Below are 23,421 nucleotides of genomic sequence, written 5' to 3' on the forward strand. Positions count from 1 at the left end.
CCAAGTAGCTGGGATTACAGGCACCCACCATCACACCGAGCTATTTTTTGTATTTTTAGTAGAGACAGGGTTTCACCATGTTGGCCAGGCTGGTCTCGAACTCCTGACCTCAGGTGACCTGCCTGCCTTGGCCTCCCAAAATGCTAGGATTACAGGCATGAGCCACCGTGCCCTGCCCCTTAATTATTAAGATAGAGAATTTAAAGATGTGGCTTTTTAGTTAGATTATTTCCTTATTTTTCACTTCAGCACTTACATACTCTATTACTACTATGTTTTCTGAAAATGTAATCGCTAGTTGAATTTGGGCTAAAAATAAGGACTTTTGCTCTTCTTCAGGAACTATGATCTCATAGGTTGAATTAGACAGGATATCATTTAATGCAGTCTGAGACTCTTGGCAGAGAAGTGGATGAATAGAATTGCCTACTTGAAGAGAGAAAACACTCTGAGAGGATTCAAGCCTAAAACTCCAGGTACAAGTTTTTCATTATTTTCCTCTATCTACAAGCTGAAGGAAGGGAAATTTGGGATGAAATGGCTTCTGAGGGAATGATATTCTAGTTGCACTGTGAAGAAAGGGCAAGATATGGGGGAGCACCTGGAGCCCTGTTGTCTGTTCTAGAGAACCTGGTGTGTTTTCCACAGTGATTGTTGGAGAAATTTCCTGAAAAGGAATTTTTTCCCCTCTCGTAGCTGAATTTGAATCTCCAGGTGGAAGTGAATTGTGAAGGTGCCACTCTTCTCTGCTGGAAGTATATGCATTGAGGCCAGCGTGTCTAGGTAATTAGAGACTTTTCTGTTTGAGACCTGAGCAGTACACATCCCTTCTACTGCTGAAGGCTTCACTTTCCTGTGGGCGGCAGGTGGGTACCCGAGACCACAAAGAACTGTACTCTGCCTCTTGCCCACTCCCTAGACCAGCTCCAATCACCACTTCCTGATTTCTTCTGCATGGTGTCTTCAGGTTCTCATCCTAGTGGAACTTGTAGGCTTGCAAATTCAATCTCTCCCTTTCAACCCTTCAGTCAGCTCCATTCAACAGGTATGTATTGAGTGCCTTTGTGTATGCCACGTACTGTGCCACATTCAACAGTTTCGGTGATGAACAAAATAGACAAAATCCTGAAACTTACAGGTCATTTCATTTTTAAAGCCTACGTTTGATATTCTTTTTATGCTATGAATTTGTTCTACAGCATTTCTAAAAATGTGTGTATGTGTGTATCATCAAATATTTAAAATCCACCAGAGGAATTTATCCCTTAAAAAGAGGTTCCCCAGGCCGGATGTGATGGGGAGCTGAGATGGGGGTATCTTTTGAGGCCAAGAGTTTGAGACCAGCCTGGGCAATACAGAGACCCCTCCCCCATCTCTATAAAAAATACAACAATAAAAAAATTAGCCAGATGTGGTGGTGTGCACCTATAGTCCTAGCTACTCAGGAGGCTGAGGTGGGAGGATCACTTGGGCCCAGAGTTCGAGGTTACAGTGAGCTGTGTTTGTGCCGCCACACTTCAGCCTCCAGGGGGACAGCAAGACTCTGTCTCTAACAAAATAAATAAATAAGTAAATAAGGGCCTAGTAGAAGTACTTGATTTTTTAATTGAATAATCTTGCTTAAGTAATTTCATATATGTCCTGTGTTTTCATATTTGGTTTTCTAAAGAGGTGAGTCATCTTTTTAAAATATATGAAGAAAACTTCCACAGAGAAATGCACATTCCAGTTGGGTTTAATTATCCCTCATTTGTAATGTGCAAAGCTGAGGTTAATCACGTTTCTCTACAAGTTAACAGCTCCCTTCAGTTTTTTACCAGCCATGCAATGATAAAAGATAACCACTAGCAGGCGCTAAGAGCCTACTCCTTGGCCCAAACTTTGCTCTCAATGTGGGGTTTTGATGCTTGCCAGCAGTCACATCGGCTTTGTGGTATGCATTCGTGCTGTAACTGAATAGCATTTTAGTTTGATTGACTATTTTTAGGTGTAAATGGTAGAATAGTTAACCAGGCCTTTTCCTTTGTTTAGTTCACATCTGGGTTTTAGGGCCTTACTGGCCCTAATCCCCTAATCCTCCCCTTCAAATACCTTTGAATAAGAGTAAGATGAAGGAACGAACTTATGCTCAAGCCACAGAGCATATGTCTCATCTTATATATTTTTTTATAATGGAAAAAAACATTGGACTTAGGGTTAGAAGACCTGAAATCAGGTCTCAGCTCTACCTTCCTAGTTCTGATATGTACTGTGGAAATGTGAAAAGATGGCATGGCAGAGTTTGCTGAGAAAAAATTAACTGAGAAGACCTTTGTCTGGATGGTCTGGGGACCAACAATTGACGTTTATCTGAGGGTGATTAGACCTTGAGAGACTGACTCTTACAACTAAAGGGTACCTGAGACTGTGACAGACCCAGAATATCAGTTTAGTAAGTTGTGCTGCATGGGAAGTCAGGTCTTAATCACAAAGAGGGTTTGGGAGGAGAGCCACAGCCAAGCAATGTGGATGATTTTTTTTTTTTTTTTTGAGACAGAGTTTACTCTTGTTGCCCAGGCTGGAGTGCAATGGCGTGATCTCGGCTCACTGCGACCTCTGCCTCCTGGGTTCAAGCGATTCTCCTGCCTCAGCCTCCTGAGTAGCTGGGATTACAGGCACCTGCCACCATGCCCAGCTAATTTTTGTATAATTTTGAAACTCCGAGACGGGCTTTCACCATGTTGGCCAGACTGGTCTCGAACTCCTGACCTCGTGATCCACCTGCCCTGGTCTCCCAAAGTGATGGGATTACAGGGGTGAGCCACTGTGCCCGGCCGCAATGTGGATGATTTTAGCAAAAGTCTCAGCTAAGATAGCTTGAGGGACTTCCCCACCCTACAGAGCCTTGCTAATGGCACCGCATCCTCAGAGTCTGTGAGCCACAGACTCTGAAAATAGTCAAGGATTCCCATTGCGTCTCTCTGCCTCTTGGCCCCCAGTTCTCTTTGCTTCTATGGCCTCCTGCCTTCCTTTTGAAGGGACAAGCCCTCTCTTTACCTTGGGCTAATGAATTCAAACAAGTTACATCTTGTGGCCTCCTCAAGTGGCCTTTTGTACATCTATGCTGGGATGGATTAGACACTGGCTTTACAATTGCTTTCATTGGATAATAATAATACCCTAATTATTTAGCTTGTATCTCTACCAAAGGGAACTCCCATTTCCAATTAATCTATGCTTCCTATAAATCATTCTAACAGTGTCTAATGTGAATGAGTGTCCAGCAGTGCTGGGCACTATGCTGAGTACTTCATATAAATTATCTCACTTGATCCTCACCATGCCCTAAGGGGGCATTTACTATCCTATCTCACTTTGTACATGAAGAACCTGAGAGTCACGTAGGTGAAGGGCCAGCTCAAGTGGTGAAGACAGAATGTGAACCTAGGAGGTCCCAGTCCAAGACAGCAATCTTAACAACTTGGCAATTATTATTATTATTTTTTTTACCATTTAGTGCCTAAGTTCTGAAATCTGGCTTTACAAACACTATATGTGTGTGACCTGTGGATGATCTGGGCATTATTATATTCTGATTGGTTGAAGTTTCATGGTTCGACTGTCAAATTCTAATGGAGGCATAAGAGTGCAGATTTCATGAGTGCTTTTACAAGAAGTGGATGTTGCTTGGGTTTTATGTTTTATGTTGTATTTAGCACAAAAGCCATTTTAAAAAAGTGTTATAAGGGAATATCTGAAAACATTCAGTCCATAGACCCTGGTGATGAAACGTCCCCCAAACACAATGGCTCACTCAGAACATACTCCTATGGAATAGTTTCCACAAATCAAACTCATATGAATATAGGGAGGATACATAAGAATGCAAAATCAGGCCAAGTCTGCTGACTCATGCCTATCATAATCCCAGCACTTTGGGAGGCCAAGGCAGGTGAATTGCTTGAGCGCAGGAGTTCAAGACCAGCTTGGGCAACATAGTGAGACCTTCTCTCTACTACTAATAAAAAAAATTAGCTAGGCATGGTGACTCATGCCTGTAGTCCTAGCTACTCAGGAGGCTGAGGTGGGAGGCTCACTTGAGTCCCGGGGTTCAAGGCTACAGTGAGCTGTGATCACGCCACTGAACTGTAGACAGGGTGACACAGATCTTGTCTCAAAACAACAACAACGGCAACAACAACAACAACGTTCTGAAGCATCACATTAGCCAGGGGTTTCTGAACACTTACTTTGTACCAATGTTACTTTAAGTTCTGCATATATATTATTAGGTTGGTATAAAAGTAATCGTGGTTTTTGCCGTTATGTTTAATACTTTGCACCAACCTAATAGCTCACAGAATAAAAAAAAAGCCTATGAGGTAGGTACAGTTTTCATCCTTATTTTACAAATGAGAAAAGGAGGCCAAGAATGATAAAGTAACTTGGTCTCACAGCCAGAAAGTGATGGAGCCAAGATTTGAACTTGGGCATTCTTAGTCACTGTGCTTCCTGGGTGATTACTGTGACCCTTGTACTTGACACTCTGCTATCAATTACAAGAGCCATTTCTATGTGTGCACTTGATTTCCTTGGGGTCTCCAGGGAAATGTAATTGTCTCCTCAAGTCCAGGCTTTCCTAGAAGACATGGTGATTGCACTGATAACCAGCATTAGGGCTGGCTTTGGGAAAGCTCGGTACCTATGATTTATGGTTAGTATCTTAGATTTTAGAACGCTGAGCAGGAAGTTTTTGTGCTTTCTGAAATCCTCACACCTTTAAGTCTCATGATTGGTGAGGAGGCAGCGGTCCAAGGGAATGGATAGAAGGAGATAATAAGATAAGCCAAATGTTTCAAAGGGAGTGAAAACTGTTGACTGTAAATACAGTTCAAGGAAGACTTCCCTATCTGAATACAAAGGTGCAAATAATGCGGCCTATTTGTATGCATGGTGGCTTAATGATGTTGATGGTGATGATGATAGCTCTACACTATCAGAGCGCTCATTCTGGGCTGGGCAGTTTTCTCAGTGGGGTACAGATATTAATTTATTTACAGTGAGCCAGAGAAGTCTGCTGTAGCTTTTAATGTGTCTAAAATGGGACACATGAACCCCTTAGGAATTTTCAGACTGATCAGGACAGTTTCCTAGAAACAGTTCGTGAAAGGGATGAGATGGGCCCATGGTGTCTACCCCTTCCTAGCTGCGTGAACTTGGGCAACTCAACCTTCTTGTGCTGTTTCTCTATGGCTAGTGCGTGTAATTTGTTGTTGTTGTTGTTGTTTGCTTTTGAGATGGTGTCTCACTCAGTCACCCAGGCTGGAGTGCAGTGGCACGATCTTGGCTCACTGCAACCTCCTTCAAGTTATTCTCCTGCCTCAGCCTCCCAAGCAGCTGGGGTTACAGGCATGCGCCACCACGCCCGGCTAATTTTTGTATTTTCTGTAGAGATGGAGTTTCACCATGTTGGTCAGGCTGGTCTCGAACTCCTGACCTTAGGTGATCCGCCCACCTTGGCCTCCCAAAGTGCTGGGATTACAGGTGTGAGCCACCACTCCCGGCCTAGTATGTGTCATTGACAATTGTTCCTACCTCAAAGGCTGTTATGAGGATTAAATGAGCTAATGCATGTAAAATGCATCTGCATAATATATAACACAGCTCGATAAATGTGAGTTGCTGTTGTTGATTATTATGGCCACGTTTGCCGCTGATGATGTTCAACCACTGAAAAGCATCGTTTTCTTTCTTCTAGTAACTGTGTGTACTGAATGCCTCGCGTTTGTCCCTACTGCACTTTTCAGTCTGTCACAATCCTGGGTCGTCGGGGGACTGTACCGAGCGCCCTTGGAGTGCTCGCAGCAGGGAAGAAGGAGCGAGCAGGGAGGAGCTGAGGAGGGTCGGAGAGGAATGGACACCCAGAGACTGAGACGAGAGAGGGGCTATAAGAAGAGAAACCAGTCGCAGCAAAACAGAACTCTCGACAAACGCACGCCCTCTTTGCGCTCTCCGTTTCTCTGGACCTGGATGGAATTGTTTTACTTTGCATCGCCGGACTGCGCTGCGGACGGGGCGGGGCGGCCCAATGGCCCCCCTGGGGTTACTCTGCTCCCCTTCACGCTTCCCTCCCGGCCCCGCCCCGCGATTGGCCGGCGCGCCCCGGGGCTGCCGCCGATTGGTGCTCGCCGGCCGGAGCCGCGGGGCTTAAAGAGGGGGCGGGGGCGCGCTGCCCAGCAGCGCTGCTGTCCCCGCCGTGCGCCCTTCGCCGCTGAGCTCGCAGCCTCCGGCGCCCACCTCCACCTCCAGTGTCCCGCCTCGGGCCGTCGCCCTCCAGCGGCTCGCGAGCGTGGGAGACGTACCTGGGCAGGCACTGTCCAGCCCAGGCCCAGGCACAGCCGTGAGGGGCGAGGCACGGGGACATCCTGGCGGCCACCATGGTGGCCACGTTTCTGCAGGTGGTGGGCTTCGTCACGAGCTTCGTGGGCTGGATCGGCGTCATCGTGACCACCTCCACCAATGACTGGGTGGTGACCTGCGGCTACACCATCCCCACCTGCCGCAAGCTGGATGAGCTGGGCTCCAAGGGGCTGTGGGCCGACTGCGTCATGGCCACGGGGCTGTACCACTGCAAGCCCCTGGTGGACATCCTCATCCTGCCGGGTAAGGACCCGAGCTTGGCGGCGGCTCCCAAATCCTTATCCTCTGGGTAGAGAGCGGGATATTAGACGGCCTCGCAGAGACATTTTGGGGGCTTGAAGACCTTTGGGTACGTTTTTGACATCCCTAGTTCCACCTTGTTGTAGAAGAATTAGGCAGCCCCGAACTTAACTTCTCTAGGCCTCAGTATTCTTATCTGGAATTTGAGATAATAGTGGCAATGTGGCCGGTGGTAACACTGGCCGAGTCCCTTTGAGAATGAACAAACCGGAACACCTAATAGGAACTGAGTCCGTGTTAATTACTGCGGTCCCAGCCCGCATCCTTCCACCGTCCGCTTCCTGAAGTGCTTCCCGCTCCCGCCCGGCTTCCCCCGGGGCGCCGAGCCTTCGCGTTAGATTCCGCCCGCAGAGGTGAGAAGGAGCGTGTAACACAAGCTGACAGGAGAATCTAACCGGCTCAGGCTGAGTTTCTCGGTCCTCATGGGATGGGTGAAGCGCCCCCGGCCAGGTTAGAGCCCTCCTAGCTCCGTCCGCCCAGCCGCTGAGCAATTCACGTCCAGGGCTCTCTGGGCTGCCTGGTTTGGGAAATGTCAGGTTGATTCCCGCACGTGCCCAGGGCCATCTCCGCTGCCCCCGCTACCCCCGCCCCTGCTGTGGGCGCGTCAGACCGCGGGGCTGCGGTGACGTCGGCTCCCGCTCCGCGCCGCTGGGTTGGATAGGGACGAGCGAGCGCGCCTCGGAGGGCGGACTCCATTGGGGAGATACGGAGCGCGCCGCCGAGGGTCGCTCGCCGCCACCCCTCCAGCGTGTCTCAGAGTGGGAAGGGGAGGTAAAAATTGGCAGCCTAGCGCCGGCCAGGGGCCACATTTTCACATGTGTCCTGTGGAAACATTTTGGGCGACAGCCTCAATTCAGATTTAAACCAATGGGTTGGGCAATGGCGAGGTCGCGGGCACCCCCTTGGTTTTCTGCTGGAATCTCTGCCCTACCCCAAAGGCATGTCCTTGTCCCGGTCCCTACAAGGTGGGCTTCTGTCCCCCAGCCTTCGTGGATTGTGCTCACTTAAAGGATTTTCCCGGTTTCCTCAAGATGGGGAGAAACCTGTCCCTGAAGCCAGTCAGATAAGACTCTGCTCGCCTCTTAAGCCTCCTCCAAGCACGCCCTATTTCCGGTCCTCGCAGTCGGAATCTGAATCCCTCCTTCCTCCTTGCTGCCTAGTACTTGGCTCTTTTCCCCACAAAGGCACATTTTATCTTGTTTTTTGTTGATTGTTCGTGAGTGAAGTTCTCCCACGACGTTTTAAATTCCTTGAAGATAGAGATGGCGTCCTGTTATTCTCTTTGCTTCCTCTTCTGGACCTGGCATGGCCTCTGGCACACAATAGCTGCGGGCAGTGCTTGCCTGGTTTGCCTTACGCTATCCTTTCCTTCATTTTGAACTTTCAGAAGGCCAGAGGTCAACGAACGCAGATCTAGACTCAGCTTTGGCTAATGCTGGTGTTGGCAGACCCGGGCCAGCCTCCGGCATCCAGGACTCACAATCTGGGTGAGGGGGGACAAATTGCTAGCCTCAGTGAACCACGGTTGTCTTCTTTTAAAAGTTAAAATCAGATCAACCACCCATCTTTCACGATTATTTGAGGATTAAATGAGATAAGAAATGTAATCTCCTTCGAGATAGTAGATGCTTCATGAATGGTACCTATAGTATTTTATTAAAAGCTGGGCATGGTATTTGTAGGGATCTTTGAAGCATAAAATTAACTTTGCTTCCTTCTCCTGAAATTAGCTTTACTGAGCATTCAGTGCCAAGTGGTTTGTTTTCAGAGAACAAAGGCTGTCCTCCAGAGGAGAGTGCATACTGGGGGGGTGGGGGGCGGCGCTAGTCCTTCCTGCCTTCCCCCTCCCTCATACTTTGAGTGGAGGCAGGAACAGTCCTCTGTCCCTATCTTTTGGTGTCCGGACATGGCCTTGGCACTGTAGCATGTGGACAGCCAGTGCCACGGATTTCAGAACCCGCATTGCCAGTTGACTGCCTGCTTTGTGTGAGTACTGGCTCTCTACAAGCCGCAGAGGCGGACGGCTGGGTCAGGGGATGGGCCTCAGACTTCCTGGAGCTCCTTTCTGGAGATCTTCAAGTCAGTAGACACTTGACTGATTATCTTTAATTCTGAAGGAGCTGAGATGGGCAGTGCTGGAAGAGGGCCCTTGTGAAGTCTGAATTCTGGCAAAACGTTCCTTGCTAAGAGACAGCATTGAAGTTAGGCCTTTTTGCACGTGAGGGTCGTGGTGTGTGAGGCAGATGTCGGCTCGTTTCCTGGCTTTGCTATGAACTCTGCCTCACCCAGGCCACTAGTACTAGTTCCTTCTGAGCAAAAAAGGGAGGGTAATAAATGTGACCCCCCCCCCACCTTTTTTAAGAGGAGGGAGAGTTTTAATGAGAAACATTACATTTGAAAGTGAAACAAATTTGTCTGTGAAATTCTCCCAGTATCTTATCAGATTTATTCTAAATAAATGTGACACATATTGTAATCTGTTTCTTAATACAGTTTTTACTTGGCATTTTACTTGACAGGATAAAGTTCACGTAGTTTTGCTCTACTCTTCTATTTTTCAGTTCTCTTATTCCTTGATTCGCAATTGTTTCCATGATCTGTTGTGGGCACTGTGTTAACTCCGTGAATACCAAGGCAGGTGTCTGCCCTCCAGGAACCCTGAGGGCTGGAGAGATGCCTTTTAAGCAATGATGGACAGTTGGGGAAGGATGCCCAGGGCACTGTGGGTGAGGCAGGAGATGGGGCCCAACAATTTAGGGGGAGGATCCATAAGGACAGCAGCCTCTGGGGAGATAGCAAAGAGAGGAAGCCTGAGTCTTAGTTTAGTCTGGGTTAGGGCCACAGCCAATGTGAATGAAAGCACATGGTTAGGAGAAAATCACCTAGGACACCTGAAGATGAAAGCGCTGCACTGAGACAGACAAAGAACACCAATGATAACAACTAACCTTTTTTGAGGATTTGGTATAGGCACCGTTTTAAGCACTAAATAAATTAACTAATGTAATCTTCAGTAGAATTCTATTAGAGAGATGTAGGTACTATTATATTATTATCAATACTTTGTTTGTTTGTTATTTATTTATTTTGAGAAAGAGCTGGGCTGGAGTGCAGTGGCTCGATCTCAGCTCACTGCAACCTCCGCCTCTCAGGTTCAAGCGATTCTGCTGCCTCAGCCTCCCCAAGTAGCTGGGACTACAGGCTCACACCACCACACCAGGCTAATTTTTGTATTTTTAGTAGAGATGGGGTTTCACCCTGTTGGCCAGGCTGATCTTGAACTCCTGACCTCAGAAGATCCACCTGCCTTGGCCTCCCAAAGTGCTGGGATTAGAGGTGTGAGCCACCATGCCTGGCCTGTTGTTACTTTATAGATGTGGAAAATAAGACATCATGGTTAAGTAACTTGCCCAAGGTCACACAGGTAGAGCTGTCAATAGCAGACTGGAACCAATAGAGGCCCTCACAGAATGATTCTTGGGAGATTTCAGTTTTCATCTGAACTTTCTCAGGGGGATGTAATAATGTAAATGGACTCTTGGCCCCTCCATCCTGGAAGCTTGGCCAAGTGGCCTAAACCAGGGGTCCCCATTTAGTTTCTCCAGCCCCCTTTTTTCTTGCTGAGTTGTTTTAAAAGTTGAAAAGTGCTTAGTGACCTTGGACAACATTAGCACCTTCTAAGTCCTGGAATCCGCCAAGAAGGAGGAAGGGAGATGGTGCTGAATTCCCCTAAGGCAGGGCTCAGGAAGCAAGAGAACCCTGTGGTCTAACCTTTCCCATCTGCTCTCTTGTTCCCAGGCTACGTGCAGGCCTGCCGCGCCCTGATGATTGCTGCCTCGGTCCTGGGTCTGCCGGCCATTTTACTGCTGCTGACTGTTCTTCCCTGCATCCGGATGGGCCAGGAGCCCGGTGTGGCTAAGTACAGGCGGGCCCAGCTGGCTGGTGTTTTGCTCATTCTGCTGGGTAAGACAGCTTTCTCAGTGGTACCCTACCTATGAGGGAGCCTGATGAATCTCAGATCTTGTGGTTGCTGCCTTCTCAAGTTCAAGAGAAATGTGAAAGGAAGCCAAGTGAAGCCAGTGGGGGATGGACCCCCACAATCTGTATCCCTTGTATTTTATGGGCAGTTTACACAGAGGGCTAAGTAATGTCTCTGGGAGTCACTGACCATGAAGATAAGTTTAAAAAGAGAAAGAGGATTTTGAAGATAGGAAATACCTAAGGGAAAGACCTGAAAGATGGAAGCCTTCTCAGTCTTCACAGTGGAATCCTTTTTGAACACCTGTGCCCAGGTCCCACAGCAGATCAATTGAATCAGAATTTTCTGGGCATCAGGCCAGGCAAAGATATTTTTTGAAAGCTTTCCAGGTGATGCTTATGTGCAGGCAAGACTGAGAAGCTCAGTTAATAAAGAAGGAGGCTGAGGTGGGCGGATCACCTGAGGTTGGAAGTTCAAGACCAGCCTGGCCAACATGGTGAAACCCCATCTCTACTAAAAATACAAAAATTAGCCAGGTATGGTGGTGCATGCCTGTAATCCCAGCTACTCGGGGCGGGGGTTGCTAAGGCAGGAGAATGATTTGAACCCAGGAGGCAGAGGTTGCGGTGAGCTGAGATCACGCTACTGCGTTCCAGCCTGGGTGACAGAGTGCAACTCCAGAAAAAAAAAAAAAAGAAAGAAAGAAAGAAAGAAAAAAGTAAAGAAGAGGGCAAGAGAAAAGTCAGGAGTTGAGGGTGGTTAGACCATCAGGTGATGGCTCCGTCCTTTAACTCAGTAAGCCTTCCTTGAGCATGTGGGCCAGACACCATGGTAGGTACTGGGGACACTGGGGAAAATAGGCCGTCTTTGCTTTGAGTGTACTTGGAAACCTCAATAGAATATGGTATGTGCTTATGTAGAAAAGGTATATAGTCTGTGCATACACATAGGAAGGCACCTAACCCAGACTGGATGAGTTTCCAGAGCAGAAGAACCCAGCAGTAAGCTCTGAGACTTGAAGAGGAGGTGGGCTGGTCATGAATTGAGGGGAGGGACAGTCCAGGGACAGGAAATGGCATGTGCTCATTTGGTTTTGCCGATTATACCTGCACATAGAGGGCTTCATTTAACAACCTATGGAGGGTCCTTCTAGCTCTATTCTTGTCAGTGATTTAATTTCTCTCCGTTTTTTTCCCTCAGATGCTAGTTTCATTAGCACATTCTAAATCCTAATAGACAATATGAATTTTAAGAACAACTCTTGTTGCAAAGTGCGCATATCAGTGACAACAAATTAGTCTGGTAATGGGTTAGATATAAAATCACCTTCTTCTGAAACAAGGAATTCATACCCCCAGATTGGCATATCAGATAATGAATTTGAGGGGTAAGGATAAGGGGTCAGGTTTCTGTGTGGGTTGATGCCACTTAGTGGTGGGTACCTCCCATCTGGAGGCCTCACACTCACAATGACACCAGTAAGGTGAGGGGACATGAGAGGTGGGGCACCATTTTCCAGAATTGCAAAGGGACGGAGGTTTGCAGGTTCTTGTGAAGCCACAAGGGTGTGTGTGTGTGTGTGTGTGCATGTGTGTGTGTTAACAGGAGTGAAAAGGCCACTGTAATTTCCAGAGAAAAATCTGAATGTGGAAATTTTGGTTCCAGCCACAAAGAATTTGTGTGCCAGCGTCACACGGAACACATATCAGCATCCGGTGCTTTATCTGACTCACAGGGGCCCCCTCTTGCAGTGCTCTATGGAGGTCAGATCTATTGTCTGACTCCCTTTCCAACAGGAAAGTCAAAGCTCCACAAGTAAACTTGGTTTGCAGAATCCAGGTGAAACCCTTCTCCTAGACACTTGCTGTTTGTTACTTTCCTCACATTCTCACAGAAGCCCCGGAAGGTTCTCTTGGGCTCTGAGGATGGCAGAGCCAAAAGGTGGGTCTGTTGTGTTGAGTGCTCATGTTTAGAAATTCTGGCCGTCCATATGAATGTCACAGGTATCCACAAGTAAGAGAACACACTAAAACAAACATACGAACCCTGGAAAATAGACGGATAAAAGCAAAGTATACGTAGTTTAAACAACCCTAAAAACAACAGAATTGTTTAGTTGAATAATCAGGGATATTGAAGGAAAAAGCAACCGGTGGTTTGAAACTTCCTCGCTGAATTTGTTTTTCTTTATCTTCTAAAAGTGGGTTGATATAGATAGGCAGAATCACAGAGGAAGAAAGCAAGGTGGGGCTGGGGAGTGGGTGAGTACCTCAGTCCCTGTTTGCCTGTCTGGAGTGAAACTATGGGGGAAGCGGGATATGGAGGGACCTGACCCCACCCAAGGAGGCTGCCCATTTCCGGACACTCACCAGAGTCCCCTCATTGCCCTTTTACGGCCTTGCATTTCCGATATTGTCTGCCTGCTTTGCTCCTATCCAGATTGGTTTCTCAGTGGATCACCACTGCCTTTGGGCTGGATGTTGTTTTGACTGGAACGAGCTAGCTCTGGAAATGTAAAGCTCATTGTCTCAAGCATGGCACCTGCTGATCTCCTCTAGGTCTTCTCACCACGGAGCCCCAAGTGCCTTGTTTCCCCTGTTGGCAGTGGTGGGAGGAGCACGGGGACTGAAGGCTCCCTTTGTGTTGCTCTGGACTGTTTCTGTCACTTCCCCAGAGAAGCCAGCGCTAGGCCTGTGCAAGGTCCTCAGGGTCACTGAATGGGGCTGAACAAACACACCTCATTCGACCAAAGAAGATGAGGCACCTCCTGGGTTTCGGGGGCCTGGGAACTGGACACAGTGTCACAGCTAGTCCTGGTATGGGAACTGTGAACACTGCTAATTAAAATCAGTTTTTCCTGACCCTGAAAATCTGTAATTATTTCTGTGAAAGCTTAAAAAAATTATGTCTGTTGTACAACTTTATCTTCTCAGCAGTTACGTTTAATGGTGTGAGGATTTGGTTCCTGCTGTGGAGGAAGAAATAGGAGCCAGTTGCTTCTAAAGCCAGATGAGTAGTACAGGAGCAGCAGGCTCTCAGATCTGTGGTGGATTTGAGGCTAATCTGTTTGTGGCTTTTCAAGAGTCCCTGCCAAGGCAGGAGGTGCCTGTGCCCTGAATTGTTTGATCTTATCAGTTGGAGTCAGATCCAACTGTGCTGAATCTGGAACCTACTACTTTCTAGCTGTGTGAACTGGGGCAGTTCCTTAATGTCTCTGGTCCCTTCCATAAAATGGGAACAATAACGCCTGCTTCTCAGGTTAGTAAAAACAGTGAAATGATGTGTGAAAATTATTTAGCATAGGATCTGGCACATGGTAAGTGCTCAATAAATGGTTGCTATTATTATTGTTATTGTTGGTTAGCTGGTTAAAAGAATACCCAGAGAGCAGCTGGGTATTCTTCCAATCATGTCAATTTCCTTCTTTTTATTTTTATTTTTTGAGACGGACCTTTGCTCTGTCGCCCAGGCTAGAGTGCAGTGGCGCAATCTTGGCTCACTGCAACCTCTGCCACCCGGGTTCAAGCGATTCTTCTGCCTCAGGCTCCCGACTAGCTGGGATTACTGGCATGTGCCACCATGCCCGGCTAATTTTTGTATTTTTTGTAGAGATGGGGTTTCACCATATTGGGCAGGCTGGTCTCGAACTCCTGAGCCGTGAGCCACCGCACCTGGCCAAGAAGGTCTTTAAGAACGTTTTTATTTTGGAAAATATCAGACCTATATAAAAGTAGAGGAATAGTATAATAAACCCCTGTGAACCCAACCTCCTCAACAGTGATCAACTCATGGCTGTAATATATGCTTCATCTTTCCACTTCTCCATTTCTTCCAGTCTTCAGATTTTTTAAAGGAAATCTTAGATAGCATATCAAGAAAGATTTTTTTCACTATTACTAATGTAAGAAGTCAGAATAATTTAAATGATTTTAATGAAAATTTTGCTTTGTGCTAGAAATGATGCTTTTAAAAGTTCTTTCAGGGCTGGGCGTGGTGGCTCACGCCTGTAATCACAGCACTTTGGGAGGCTGAGGTGGGTGGATCACCTGAGGTCGGGAGTTCGAAACCAGCCTGACCAACATGGAGAAACCCTGTCTCTACTTAAAATACAAAATTAGCAGGGCATGGTGGCACACGCCTGTAATCCCTGCTACTTGGGAGGCTGAGGCAGGAGAATCACTTGAACCCAGGAGGCAGAGGTTGTGGTGAGCCGAGATCGCACCATTGCACTCCAGCCTGGGCAACGAGAGCAAAAATCCATCTCAAAAAAACAAAAAACAAAAAAACCAACCAAAAAACAAAAACTACAAAAATTAGCCAGGTGTGGCAGGTGCCTATAATCCCAGCTACTCAGGAGGCTGAGGCACGAGGATTGCTTGAACCCATGTGGCGGAGTTTGCAGTGAGCTGAGATCATGCCACTGCACTCCAGCCTGGGCGACAGAGTGAGACTGTCTCAAAAAAAAAAAAAAAAGAAAAAGAAAAAAGAAAAAGTCCTTTCAGTGGGAAGTGACAAAGCTTGAAAAAAGGTTCACTGGGGCCAGGCATGGTGGTTCACGCCTGTAATCTAGCACTTTGGAAGGCAGACGCGGGCAGATTGCTTGAGCCCAGGAGTTCGAGACCAGCCTGGCCAACATGGCAAAACCCCATCCCTACTAAAAATACAAAAGTTAGGCCAGCCTGGTGGTGTGCACCTGTGATCCGAGCTACTTGGGAGGCTGAGGATCGATGCTCGGGAGAATGAGGCTGCAGTGAGTCGAGATTGCACCACTGCCCTCCAGCCTGGGTGACAGATATCCTATCAAAAAAAAAAAAAGATTTATGGGAAGGAGGAAGAAATGTCAGTGTCTACTGATCTTGTCTTTCTCTGCCTCTTTGTCTGTCTGTCTCTCTTTCTCTCAGTTGTTACCTCCAAAGTCAAACATACCTGTATTGATTTTATTTAACTTCATGTTTATTTAACTCCATGTGTTACCGTGTATCATCTCATCTTTAAAGAGATTAAAAGCCACACTTACATTTCATTGCTTTAAAATGGACTTCTCAAATATTTTCTGTTTGGTCACGTCACCATCATTCTTAGTTTTTAACAAGGCATATCTTATCAATTAAAGAATGTATTGTGTTGCATTATTTGAAACTTGTTCTCAAAAGGGGCAAACAATTTTATTCTTTGAAGAGCAAGGAATTCTGCTTATGAGAGGACCAGGTTTAGATATATCTGTCTTTACATAGTGAAGCTTTCTTTTCCCTTCCCTTTCTCTCCCTTCTCTTCCCCCTTCTCCTCCTTCTCATTTTTAGCTAAGAATATGCCTCAGTTTTGCTTTCTGTTTTCCAACAACAAATGGTACCCCCCCCACCTTGTGTAGTTAGCTGTTGCATCTTCTGAAGGTAAAAGAGGAGAAAAACTGAAAAATCTGAGTGCTAAAATTACTCTGTCTTGTTTTTAGAGACTTAATTTAAAAATAAACTCTGATGATATAAAAAGAAAAAGAACAAAATTCCCTTTGTCTGTCTTCAATTTTCTTGACCTTACAGGTAACTGACTTTCTAGAAAAACACTTTCTTTATTTTTCCCAAATAACAGAGAGAACCATTCCAAACTCATCTTTTTGGGTTTGCGAATAAAATTAAAACTATCAGGTCTTCTATGTCTTTAAGAAAGGCAATTATTTTTGGCCATCTATATTACTATTTCACATTTTTAAAAGTTAAGTAATGATTTGACTTGAATTTTTAACTTTACTGGTCAAAACATATCTCTTTCTCTCTTGAAACCATTGCTGAAATTGAGTAAATTCTCCTTTTTTAGTTTTTAAACATTTTTCATTTTGGGTTCAATTGAAGGTCACTGTTTTCAGTGAGCCTCTCATTTCCTTTCATGTTGTGTGGTAGTCTGTCATTTTTTAGTGGTTTTGATGTGGTTCATCTTTGAGAGCCACAGGAATTCCACCCAGGGTTCATTTGTCTCCTAGGAAGTAAAGAGCCTGCTGGCACTCATTTGCCTTGTTTTGTGTGAATTGTAAGAGAAGGAAATCTTTAATAAGGTCAGTGATGAGCTTGTGACTTTAAGTGTGTTAAAGTCACAATAAGATTTTATGACTTTGGGTGTCAGTTTTGGTATGTATGAAGTAAAATGCAGAATTGAAATGAGACTACTTCTCATCTATCCATTCATTCGTTCCCCCGTTCACTCATCCATTCCTATGGAGGTTCATTGTATGAAATATTTAGACCTTTTTCTGATTTTTCCCTTTTTCTAATGATTTATATTGGAATAAAACCTAACAAAATCCCTAAAATACTCAAAACCAAGACTGATGGTTACTTTTGGGATATTGAGTCTGTTATTTCCCTGTGTGAAGATAATCTTGTTTTATTATTTGCTTAAGGGAACAATGAAATGAATTTAGAGGCAGTTTCTTGTCTTATTCTATAAAATCTCAGTGTGAAAGTTAGGTTAACAATAGATGTGGGGAATGCTTTCCTGCATGTGTGTGCACATGTGCTGTATGTGTAAATACAAAGTATAGTTGAAAAATATAAAACTTGATTTGAACCCTGAGTTGTTTTGAAACCAGTTAATTGTTTATAGGAAAGATCGGTTAGATTGAACCATGTCAGTTGTTTGGGAATTAGAACTTTTTTCTCTACAGAATTCAGCTTTTCACTCCCCTTCTTTTTCCTCTAAACAAGCCTGGGTGTTTAGAAGCCTTTGCTAGGTTGCTGTTTTTTACCCGCAGCAGAACGAATGCCCACTTTTGAGGTTTAGGGCTGTGTAAGTAGATTGTGTATTGCTATGGAAAATCTACAGTAGTTCTCTCTGGCTGAAACACTCCAGAAGAGGATTTTAGTCCCTTTTGCTGACAGAGAAAAAGGTTTTTCTCTGTGTCTTGCTGAAAGTAGAGACTCTGATAATAGCCAAGCAATTCTCCAAGAGTGCCTGATTTGGAGTTCACGCCAGAGAAGAGAAAGAAAAAGACTTTCCCCTGCATCTGAGGTTTCCAAAGTCCTGAGCTAGAAAGGGAGGTTTCACGTACACACTGCTTTTCTTGAACATTCTAGTCACAGAAGGAAAATACATCTTCTCATGGTATCTCATATGAAAATATTACAGAAGCTGGCATGACTGTGCTTACTTTTTAAGAAAAAGGAAGCATTAGCATATGGATAGATTTTAGCTGCTTCTTTTTTTGACACAGAATCTTGCTTTGTTGCCTAGGCTGGAGTGCAGTGGCAAGATCTCTGCTCACTGCATGCAACCTCTGCCTTCTGGGTTCAAGCAATTCTCCCTGCCTCAGCCTCCTGAGTAGCTGGGATTACAGTCGCCCACCATCCATGCCTGGCTAATTTTTGTATTTTTTTGTAGAGATGGGGTTTTGCCATGTTGCCCAGGCTGATCTTGAACTCCTGACCTCAGGTGATTCACCCACCTTGGCCTCCCAAAGTGCTGGGATTAAAGGTGTGAGCCACCATGCCTGGCCAATTTTAGCTTCTTAGATAATCTATAAATAATTAATGGAGTGAATTTGGGCTGTTAGAAAGCCAATCTGGGCAATTCATAGCTTTTCAAATTAACTCTCTTCCTTCTGATTTCCTCTTGAGATCTGTTCTTTTTAAGGATAGAAATCATATCTTCCTACGTATATCTATACCCAGCTTGTGGGGGTGGGCTTAATCTATTGTCAATAAAAATCTATGTTACAAGCAACACAAATGCGATGAGATTGTTTAAAAGGTCTTTCAAAATGGGTAAGACCAATCTTTTTTCCATTTAGAACTAATATACAAGGCTGTTAGATTTGATTGCTTATGTTAAGTTATATTTCTTCTTTGTGGGCATAGAGAGTAAGTTAGAAAATCACTTACTATGAGTAGAAATCAGAAAAAAGCTTGCTGAGTTGAAAGTGATAACAATACCCCTGGTGGCAAACATCAGACTGGCAGTGCAGTATCTGTCTTGAATTTGTTGATGGAAACCTCATTATTATTATTATTGTTATTATTATTTTTCTGTCTGCCAACTTTAATGTGCCATCTCAACTTAAAGAGGTTTGGAGTTACTTTGTTTAGAGCTGTGTTGTTCGGTACAGTAGCCACTAGCTACATGTGGCCATTTAAATTAAAATTAATGAAAATTCAAAATTCAGTTCTTCATCTCACTAGCCTCATGGCAAATGATCAATGGTCCCACATAACTTGTGGCCACTCCATTTGACAGTGCTGGTCTAGAGATTTGAAAAAGGTAAAAAAAAGTCTTTATAGCCTCTTGCCTGCCCATGTTTTGTTACTTTGCTTATAAAGAGGTGAAAAACTACATGATATATAAGCTATTTCTTATTTTACTCTATAAAATCAAAACCAAAATGAAGATTAGATTGATTGGGGCAAGACCATAAGTAAAGTTCTACCATTTTGACCCTTGAATGGGTGAGTTTTTCTACTCCAAGGACTGTTCATTTGTGTGTTGGGATTTTGTGATTGTGAACAGTGTAATACAAACTTGAACCTTTATCTGGTACTCCGTTTTCATCTAGCAACATTCACCACAGCAAGAGAAATTTCATACCTTCTCCAGATCTTTGTAATGTGAATTGACCAAACTGAGAAAATAGAGTGGAAAATTGAGGTGGCTGCCATCTTGTTTCTCATATTTGAATAGCTCAGATCATTCAGCCATTCAACTGGTCTACATTGAGCACATACTATTTGCCTTGTACCAAGGTAGACATAAGTAAGACATGGACCCTACCTTCAAAGAACTCAGAGCTTAGAATGATGCATAGACGTGTAAAGGGGTAATTATAATACAATTAAGTAAGAATACTAATTTTAGAATTATAACTGTAGATATGAAGTGTTGATATACAAGTAAATACAAATAAATATTTTTTGGACTTAAATGGTTTATTTCTAGGTTTTTACATTGGAATTATTTTGTCTCTGCTACCTGCTGAAAAAAATAAGGACCCAGCAGTCTACTTCTTCTACAGATGCCAACTGCTACATATTGGTTCAGTGTTGAGGGAGCAGAGCTGTGTATATGGAGCTTTTTGGAGCTGGTTGGAAGCCACAAGTGTGTGTATGTGGAGTGAGTGGGCCTGCCCAAGTGCTTGGTGTGTGATGGTTGCACCCAGTCACCGCCTCTCCATGTCTCTCCAGCTCTCTGCGCCCTTGTTGCCACCATCTGGTTCCCTGTGTGCGCCCACCGTGAGACCACCATCGTGAGCTTTGGCTACTCCCTGTATGCAGGCTGGATTGGTGCTGTGCTGTGCCTCGTGGGTGGCTGTGTCATCCTCTGCTGTGCTGGAGATGCCCAGGCCTTTGGTGAAAACCGTTTCTACTACACTGCGGGCTCTAGCTCCCCGACTCATGCGAAGAGTGCCCACGTATAAGAGGGCTGCCCGGCTGCCCACAGAGGTGCTGTAGATGCTGGGCCCAGGGCCCTAGGTTTGCTCGTCACAGTGTGGGGAAGCCCATTCCTCTGCCAGGCTCTAAAGCCAAAGGTCTAGAAAAGCATCCTGTCTGGCATTTTGTAGTCTTAACTTCTCCCCATTTCCCCCATCTTTTGGTTGCCTTAAAAGAAATCTCTAGCTCAGATAATGCCCAGACATTTTTTTCCCATGGTGTTGCCACTATTAGCTCTTTTCTTGGGCATTCTTTTGCTGTTTATTAAAAATATATTATATATATTTTGTTTCTTTAAATTTCAAATGTTTTGCAAACATCACTGAGTTAGGTGGGGGTGGGGAAGAGAAATACAAGACACTTTTTTTTTTTTTTTTTTTTTTTTAAATAGGGCCTTACTCTGTTGCTCAGGCTGGAGTGCAGTGGTGTGATCTCGGCTCATGTAGCCTCAACCTCCCTGGCTCAAGTGATCCTCCTGCCTCAGCCTCCCAAGTAGCTGGGACTACAGGCGTTCACTACTACATCCAGCTAATTTTTAAGTTTTTTGTAGAGATGAGGGCTCCCTATGTTGCCCAGGTTGGTCTGGAACTCCTGGACTCAAAGTATCCTCCCGCCTCGGCCTCCCAAAGTGTTGGGATTATAGGAGTGAGCCACCACACCGGCCAAGATGCTTTTCAAACTGATACAGATGACAATGGGAGCCTCATAAAGATGGCTTTTGTTTCTTCCCTTCAAGGTCATTTACTTGTACGAGACAGAAAAAGATAGCATTGGGGACATGGGATGAGGGAGGGAGGGCAATAGTGGAACGAACTTTCCATGGGAAACTTTCCCTTTTGTAAGTTGAGGGCCAGGGGTAGGGATATTTTTTAGTTTGTGATTTTGCATTTATCTGTACATACTTTTTCAAGATTGATCATTTTTATAACCATGGTTTTCCTGAAATCCTCAGTTCATCAATATGAAGGAAATGAACCACATAGACTTTATGCAATAAATAACAGTGCAAGTGAGTATAACTTTAACTGATGTTCCACAAAACATTTTTGATTTCAGGTTTGTATGATGTAGTTTTTAATCGTACATTTTCATATGCTTCAAACTAACACATTTTTAAAGCTTTCCCCCACTTTTCTCTCTATTTGCATTGTTAGCCATCTTGAAGTGATGTTGTTTAACATAAATTGTACTGTTGAATTTGGCTTTACGGGTGTAAACACTGATGGTATATCAGTATCTGAGACCCCAGACTCTCCAAATACTGATGGTGCATTTTATTCTTGAAGTGAAATCTGTGCAATAAAATAACAGACTGTCTGCAAAACTGGCCTTTGATCTTCTATTGTATCCAGAGGTATCACTATTGATTTTTTAAAAATCTCATTAATCTCTACTGGTAATTTATAGGGAATCTGATCAGTGATTCAAGAACAAGTAATTCTGCATTGCCTTGAATAATTAAAAAGTTATATTTTATTCACGGTATTGCAGTGGTAATTTGTGGTCATGAAAGCATAACCTCAATGCTCTCTAGGTTTCTTAAGTGGGGTGACTTTATGGAATCTTTAATCATCGATCAATGGGCAGCAATCAGAAACAAAGTTCTCAGCATTATGCAGTTAATGTCCTTCATCTACTTCTAACACTTAGTAAAGGAATTGATTGGCTAGGTATAAAAAGAGAATTAACGAAACCTATTTTATTGGATCTTTAAGTAATAATATCTAAATACATTTCGTTCAAACATACATATGTAGCTGTTTGGACATTTTGGACAAAGACACATTGAGTTGATTTTTATTTGTTTTTCTGTTCCAGAAACTTCATCAAGTTACGGGCCTGGTCTAAGAAAACACATTGCAATCTATTTTGGCAGACTTCTTCCAAATAAAATACTAATTTCATTAGCTGATAGTATAGTAATTGGCAAACATTTCCTCTTTGGAAATACCAATTTGGGCTAGCCATTTTGCAGAAATTTGTGTAGTTTTGATTATAACCCATTGGAGAGCATTTCTAAATTACTTATACATAAAAGATAATCTTTTTTTTTGTTTGTTTTTTTGAGAAGAAGTCTCGGTTGCCCAGGCTGGAGAGCAGTGGTGCGATCTCAGCTCTCTGCAACCTCCGCCCCTTGGGTTCAAGCGATTCTTGTGCCTCAGCCTCCCAAGTAGCTGGGACTACAGGTATGTGCCACCACACCTGGCTAATTTTTGTATTTTTAGTGGAGACAGGGTTTTGCCATGTTGGCCGGGGTGGTCTGGAACTCCTGGCTTCAAGTGATCCTCCTGCATCAGCCTTCCGAAGTGCTGGAATTACAGGCGTGAGCCACCGTGCCTGGCCATAGAAGACAATTTTTATGTTAACTAAAATATTTGCTTAGCTATTATAATATAGCTTTTGTAAGGATAAAAGTCATGTGACTACATTGGAGGACCCTCCCTACCTCATTAAAAGTTGTCAAGGTATAACGATTATGAACCAGAAGGGAGCAAAAAGCGTTTGAGGGAGTGGACGAGGAGGCTTCAGACCCCATGATCCCTTTCCTCACAACCACCAGCTTGTGTCAGAAGTGTCATTAAGTGGGTCTCCTCTCTTATGGATGTATTGACTCGCCTGCTCCTTCCCTGAGCTGCTGCTTGTTTTCTCTCATAAGGGGGCTGCTGCATGAGCTCCACTTTTCCCTTCCGTGTAAGAAGAGAGACTCCCAAATTGCTCCTAGCTGACCATTCCCTGACTAATGAGGGAATCCCAATTTGGAGGTCATAACTCTAGTGTTAGGTTTAGTATCAGTTTGATGGAGGAGAGGTTGATGTGCCTCTAGAACAATACTGTCCACTAGGAATACGATGTGAGCTGTTTAAAATTTTCCAGTAGCCACATTTCAAAAGCTAAAAATAAACAAGTGAAATTAATTTATTTTATTTGATCCAGTACATCCAAAATATTATCATTTCAATATGTAATCAATTGATGAGATATTTCACGCCCTTGTTTTTGTATTGTCTTTGGAAGAGCGTGTATTTTACACTTGCAGCACATTTCCATTTACACCAGCCACATTTCAAGTGTTCAGTAGCCACATGTGGCTGGAGGCTTTTGGATTGGACAGCACAACTGTGGAACAACAGGTTCTGTCTCAGTAACCATCGAGAGGATCAGTCTTGATTATCTTATCTGCTGTCATTAGAGTCCCCTGAGGACTTGGCAATTACAATTCATTGAAGAATTATAATAAATCTTCACCTAGGTGAAGACAATGACCTCCAATCACTTGTAAAATGGCAGGCTTAAAGTACTCTGCGTAAGTAACATGGCAAAGGGAATTTACGCTGT

General features: G+C 44.4%; 1 protein-coding gene across 2 annotated transcripts; it reads left to right on the forward strand.

The window, feature by feature from the left end:
• Positions 1-6,415: 6,415 nt before the first annotated feature.
• Positions 6,416-21,409, forward strand: CLDN11 (claudin 11). Of its 2 annotated transcripts, none has more exons than XM_003831925.5 (3): positions 6,416-6,642; positions 10,498-10,662; positions 19,840-21,409. In XM_003831925.5, the coding sequence occupies exons 1-3, from the start codon at positions 6,417-6,419 to the stop codon at positions 20,070-20,072; spliced, it is 624 nt and encodes a 207-aa protein (XP_003831973.1). In that variant the 5' UTR covers position 6,416; the 3' UTR covers positions 20,073-21,409. The 2 variants fall into 2 exon arrangements, with proteins under 2 accessions (XP_003831973.1, XP_008955553.1); XM_008957305.4 differs by lacking the exon at positions 6,416-6,642 and adding an exon at positions 8,534-8,685.
• The last annotated feature ends 2,012 nt before the right edge of the window (positions 21,410-23,421 follow it).

The sequence above is a fragment of the Pan paniscus genome, chromosome 2, assembly GCF_029289425.2.
Source record: "Pan paniscus chromosome 2, NHGRI_mPanPan1-v2.0_pri, whole genome shotgun sequence".
NCBI lineage: Eukaryota > Metazoa > Chordata > Mammalia > Primates > Hominidae > Pan > Pan paniscus.